Source organism: Pundamilia nyererei, unplaced genomic scaffold, assembly GCF_000239375.1.
Source record: "Pundamilia nyererei isolate P.nyererei 1_Seehausen unplaced genomic scaffold, PunNye1.0 scaffold00372, whole genome shotgun sequence".
Lineage (NCBI taxonomy): Eukaryota > Metazoa > Chordata > Actinopteri > Cichliformes > Cichlidae > Pundamilia > Pundamilia nyererei.
In genome coordinates, this window is record NW_005187773.1 from 100,607 (window position 1) to 107,197 (window position 6,591).

General features: G+C 46.1%; 1 protein-coding gene across 1 annotated transcript in view; it reads right to left on the minus strand.

Moving 5' to 3' along the window:
- Positions 1 to 1,823, minus strand: part of ipmkb (inositol polyphosphate multikinase b) — a 16,307-nt gene extending 14,484 nt beyond the window's left edge. The window contains exon 1 of the mRNA XM_005752682.1: positions 597 to 1,823. Coding sequence (XP_005752739.1) covers positions 597 to 828 — 232 coding nt within the window. The 5' untranslated portion in view covers positions 829 to 1,823. The remainder of the gene's footprint in view (positions 1 to 596) is intronic.
- Positions 1,824 to 6,591: the final 4,768 nt, after the last annotated feature.

A 6,591-nucleotide genomic window follows, 5' to 3' on the forward strand; every position in this document is an offset into this window, starting at 1 on the left:
TTTTTTTTTTAAAGAGAATCGATAAAGAATCGAATCGTTAAACAGAATCGAAAATGGAATCGGAATCGTGAAAATCTTATCGACACCCATCCCTAATCACACATACAGAAAATATGTTTTCCTGAAATGTTGTGCTATAATTTTGAGTGTATAACGCTCACCCCTACACTGCAGCAAGCGGGACGATGGACAACTTTCTGAATTTCGGCATTTCAACGAACTCTCCAAATGATACTGTAGAGCGCGACGTTTGCAAAGCACAGAGAGAACTGCAAAGAGAAACTGACACATGTGTTCCTATCATGGAAACACTGAAAAAAGGTCCAGTGTGTAAGTTCGCTGTTTGCACACATGGACATTAGACACACGTCTGCTAAACAGTTGATGTCTCTTCTTTGGTGAGCGCGGATTCTATGACGACAAACAAAGGAGTGAGTGTCTGCATGTAAAGGTGCGTTAACACCTGTCAGGATTAAGTCAGATCTCCGTTTGAATAACCAGCTAACATGAAGTCACACGAAGGCGAGCACAGAGGTGGTTCTGTGGCAGGACCTGTAAGTGCAGGGTGATCAGAGTCGTGTCCGCAGCTGACTTACCCACTTTATCCACTCCATACTTGTGACCCGCCACCTGATGTGACAGCGGGACGCAGCCGTTCAGGTGAGCCTGGCTCTGGAGCCCTGAGGGTGGCTGGCCGGGCTTTTCTTTAGGGGGTGCGCCTCCGGGGAGCCGAGAGGTCACCCCACCCGCGGAGGAGCTGTGGGCCAGCTCCAGCCTGCCGAGCGCGACAGAGGACTCCATCATCATCTGAGGCTGAGTTCTTGACATGTGTTTAAAACCGTGGATGTGCAGTGCTGGGCAAGAAAGTCACAAGCCAAACGTGTCATTCACATGCTGTCATTACGTAAAGCTCAGGCTACAGCCACGCGCAAATTCAACAAACTGTTCCCGGGCACGGTGCCGTCCAGGCGGGGACAGCACAGCGGCTGCGGCCGCTGCTTCGACCCCTGACACGAACCACGCTGACGGGCAGCGTCAGTGAGCGTACCCCCGCTGTGAGCGCCGGGGAACACGGGCTCTAAAGGCAGAGCTGATTTACTGACTCTCACATCTCGGACAGCAGCATAAATACATCCTGGCCACATCCCACTTCCTACCAGTGTCAGCGCACGCAGAGCCAAGGGCGACTTCCGCTCGCACACTCCAAAATAAAGCCGACCAACGTGGATAGATCATTCGGGATACACGGCACTGGCAAAGGACGAAACGTTATTTTACAAATGACAAGTTGGCTGTAGTTTTGTTCCAGTTGTACGCCTCTGTTTAACCCCAGAAGCCATTTATAAGCGTAAACAAAACTTCTTAGGGCTTTTATTATGGCGGTCAAGTCACACAACTTCCGGCCTCACGTTCTCCGAGTTCCGCCAGCTCCACTTCCTTGCTTCAGAGAAGTAAATACTGATGTCGGAGTAAACGGAGGTGCACGACACAGAGACCCTGTTCCACGCAGTAGCAAGTCGGACACGCGGCGTGATCAGAGACACACAGACATGACACGATAACTGTCCTCAGCCCGGCCTTGTTATCGATCCAGCCCATTAGGCTGCTAACAGTCCGTCCTCGCGGACGCACCGCTGCTGTTCAAAGCCTTCAGCACGAGGGCCCTGCAGCTGCAAACAGGTCCGCGCGCTGTGCCGCAGTCCTAAAGCACTGATATGAAACGAGGTCGGCAGAGCCTTCCTCGGCCACAGATATCCAGGTCAGTGTAGGCGGCAGCCTCTACGTAACGAGCAGCTCAAAGCCTCCCACACGTTTGCGACACTTGCCAGTACTGTCGCAAAACCATCAATTTTCATCCACGAACGACAGCACGTGCCTTCATTTGCATTTTCCATGAAATACGTTTTACTCTTACGTGACTACATATAAAAAGCGTGTCAGTGTTTCGGTTACAATCAGATATTACTGCGAGTCTAAAAATAAACTGTATTTGTATAACCCCAAAATAGTTAGAACGTGGTTTGAAGAACACAGTACAAAAGATCAAAATCACAATAAAAAATAGACTCACATAAAACCTGAACAAATCTGAAGTGAACATAATGGGACAGAGAAAACGAACTGTATAAAATAATATGCCTTTAGCTTAAATAAGTCAGTAATGACATGAGATACACTTTATTTGGGCACAGCAAACATATAACAAGTAGTTTGAACATGTGATGATCAGTGAGCAGCAGTGTGGCTTCATGCTGAGAAAGAGCACTACAGATATGGTGTTTATTATAGAGGAGGTCAGAAAGAGCTTCACTGTGTCTGTAAGGATGTGCATGAGGAGGCCAGGAGTGGCAGAGATATATGTGAGGGTGGTGCCAGAGAGACAGTGGTGAGGTGTTCACGGTGGTGGTGGGATCACACCTGGGATCTGCTCTGAGCTCCTTCCTCTTTGCACAGACTGTCAGATTAGGTCAGGCAGGCGTCTCTGTGGACTATGATGTTTGCAGGTGACATTATGATCCGTAGGGAGAGGTGGAAGAGCGTCCAGAGAGGTGGAGGTACGCTCTGGAGAGAAGAAGAATGAAAGTCAGAATCCACGTGGAGTGGAGAGTCATCAGAGCTGTGACAGTGCAGTCATGAAACACCAAACATATAAAGGCTTGCTTACATCATGTAGCCCTGCTCTGAAACACTGACATAGATGTAACTCTGTCTGTGAAGCTGGATTTAAGAAATAAGTGTTTAAAGTTTATCTCCTGTAAGTACAACACGTTACCTCACCAGGTTGGTTGACTTATATTAGCTTATGTTAGCTAACTAGTGACAGAATTGATAACCCAGTGGAAAATAAGGACACTAAAACTACACATCAGTTTAAGGGATCACCTTTACGCTGCCTCTGGCTGCAACAATGGGTTTTATGTTCACTTTCACTCTCTGTGTCTTTAGCAGTAAGTGGATCTTTGCTACTTGGCTAGCTGTACTAAAAGGGGAAGATTCACCTGCAAGCTGTAATGTCCACGTTTGTAAAGCAAACTTATAAATGACAACTGTGTGGAGGAGAGAACAGATGAGTTGCTTAAGGTATAAAAGATTTAATGTATTTGTCCTTGTCACAGTGGAGCTCCATCAGTCTGTCAGAGAAGGTCCTCTGCTGCCTGCTGTAAGTGGTGCAGAGGGTGGTCGAAAGCTTGCATAATGACCTCCTCTCCACCACAGCTTCAAATGTTTCCAGTGTGCAGCCAGTCACATGAACACATAGCCATCACTTCAGTCTGTCTGTAGGTGTCACCAGCTATGATGCTGTTCCCCCAGCAGAGCCTCTGTGCTGGTCTTCCTTTTAGCCTGTTGTCATTGTGCCACATCAGCATCCTGCTGACACTTCCTGTGGCTTATTCTTCAACAGCAGCGGCTGGATCACATTAAATGGATTTGATAAACGAAAGAATGTGATCCTCCATCATGCAGTTACTCGTTTGTTTCTAACATGTAGATAGGAGTCAGATCTCTGCAGCACCCAGATTTAACTCATACACAAACTACAGGAGGAGAGTAAATACAGTGTCTTATAAAATGGTCAATCAATTAATTTAATAATTAACTCTATGGAGAAACAAAGTTAAATAAGTCAAATAAAATGCTGGTGTGACCACTCTGTAGGTTTACAATACAATACAAGTTTATTTGTATAGCACATTTAAAACCAGAGGTCCAGTGAAAGCAGTAGCAAAATATAAATGCAAATAAGCTAGCAGGTGGAGAGCATTGATTAACCAAGCATAAGCAGATATCAAAATACAACTTATAAAGTAAAATCAGTACAAAACATTGTTCAACAAAACAGAAGAAAAGGGCTTGCATAAGAGTACACTTACAAGAAGCGTACTCTAGATAGCCGGGAAGGCTAAACCAAAGTCCGGATTGAGTCAGATGTGCAAACAGCTTGTAGGAGGTTGTTCCAGAGGTTAGGTGCAACTGAGGGGAAAGCACGGTCACCTCTGGTCTTCAGCCGTGACCTACGGTAGGTTGCACCAAGAGCAACTGGTCTGATGATCTCAGTGCGCTACTAGGAATATACAGGCTGAGAAGATCAGTAAGATAGCTAGGCACGGTATTATTTATGATTTTAAAAGTAAGCAATAAGATTTTAAAATCAATGTGATATTTAATGGGAGCCAGCGTAGGTCAGAGAGAATTGGGGTAATAGACCCAAACCTACTTGGTTTGGCTTTAGAGATTAGACGTAGTTGGTCAAAACTAGATTTAACTACAGAGGACGCATGCTTGTCAAGCTTAAAGCACGGCGGCTTGTTCGTGACAGAGACTCTGAGTTTGGACATTTGTCCTGCTGTAAAATGAATTTGGGAGAAATTCTTTTCTAATCACTCTGAGGAGTTCCCGGCATCGGTGTTAGTTTGGGTGTGTTCATATTTGTTGTTGTTGGTCTCACTAAGCTCCTTTTTTCCGTCTTCTCTTTCTCCTTATCACCCAGCCAATCACAGCAGCTCGCTGCCCCTCCCTGAGCATGGTTACACTCCTGTTTTATCTACTGCAAATGGAGCTTTTTCAGCCCAGATTTGCCATCTGCTGCTCACAATAGATCATCTGATTGATGTGATTTCTCTCTAATATTCCTGGGTTGATACATAAAACACCTTGACATGGCTGCTGTGAACTAGTGCTATATCAGTATAGTTGAAATTGGTGTGGGGGTGGCTGAGGCAGTAGATACTCAAACTGTTTAGGGGGGCAATATCAGTAGCAGGAAAGTTTCTTTTCCACTGACATTCCTGATCCACATGCAATTCCACTGAAAATGGTTTTAATGCCAAAAAGAAACGAGAAAAAAGCCAATGTTACCTGATGTTTATGGAAGATTTTTCCCCTCCAGACTGTACAAAGCTAGGATAAAGGTGGAATTGACTGATTTAATGTCTGCTACTCTTGATGTAACCTAGAAGTGACTGTGAACACTACAGCTTCTCTGCACCAGTTAAACATAGGCTGTGTCCCAATTCAGGGTCTGCAGCCTTAAAGTACGCAGCCTCAACGATCCTCAAGGGCGGCGTACTCAAAGACCGCTAAGGCCGGAAGTGCGAGGCTTGTGAAATGCGACGCTCTAGCCTCCGTTGCGCTGCCCAGGTTGCCTAGCAACCATGATACTAACAGCTGGAAACGTGTCATACAGCTTTGTGTGACAGAAATGAAGGAGAAAATCTTTTGTTCATTTGTTTGTTTCTACATGAGCTTTGATCATTCTCTGTAGGATTAAGCTCAGCTATTGAACGGCGCATATTTAAAGGCTTTAAAACCAAGTTAGTACAAACGTCACTAATGTCACATAACTTTGCCGACATGTGGCCAACAGGAATGTTTAATGTTCTTCGTTATTAAACATTTGCACATAAATAAGTGACATAATATCCAGGACTTACTTTTCACAGTTTACTCTTCGGCCGCTCCGCTTCTGCCGTCTGCGGCAGAATTCTCCACACCGACTGCTGCGCTATGAATTGTGGAATATATGGGACCACGAAGTCTACACTGCCACAGCCTTAAAATTCAGGGAAATGAAGGACGCATTTCAGGGCCGCATTTCAAGCAGCCTTTGAATTGGGACAGCCTTCGGCGCGCCGCTGTGACGCAATCGGCCTTGAAATGCGGCCTTTAAGGCTGCAGACCCTGAATTGGGATACAGCCATAGAGTGTTACTGCAAACTTTATCACAGTACTGCAACCTGACCAGTAGCGTGCACTAACCTGCGGAGAGTCTCTAAGGAAGAGGCCATCCACCCTTCAGACAAAGCTCATTTACGCCACTTGTATCCACTGTGTTGTTCTTTTGGTCACTCCTCATAGCTTGTTACGATAGGTGAGGGTAGGGACGTAGATCGACCGGTAAATCGGGAGCTTCGCTTTTACGCTCAGCTCTCTCTTCACCACGGCCGACCGGTACAGCGTCTGCACCACTGCAGCTGCAGCACCAATCTACCTCTTAATCTCCTGCTCCCCTCACTTGTCAACAAGACTCCGAGATACTCTTCCACTTGGGGAAGCAACTCGTCCCTGACCCAGAGTGGGCCATGGCCTCAGACTTGGAGGTGCTTGGATTCTCAATACACCCATTCACATTTGACTGCGAACTGCTCCAGTGTAAGCTGTAGGCCACCACCTGATGATATCAACAGAGCCACATCTCAGAGACGAGAGTCTGAGACCACCCAAGTGGAAGCCTTCTGCCACTTGGCTATTCCTAGAAATCCTGTCCATGTTGAAGAACACCCACCAGGAACAAGTTTGACTTCTTACCGGCTATGTGGACCAAGCTCTTGCAATGGTTGTATAAGGATCCAACGGATGGTAGCAACAGTCCAGACACCCCTTTCTCCCAAAGCACTTCCCACAGAATACTCCAAACTGAACAATCAAATGTCCCCTGATCGGCTATGTACCACAGGCCTTCAAGCTAGCTGTAGTTAAACCTTTACTCAAAAAGCATCTCTAGACCCAGCAGTCTTAGCTAATTATAGGCCAATCTCCAACCTTCCTTTCATATCAAAAATCCTTGAAAGAGTAGTTGTCAAACAGCTAACA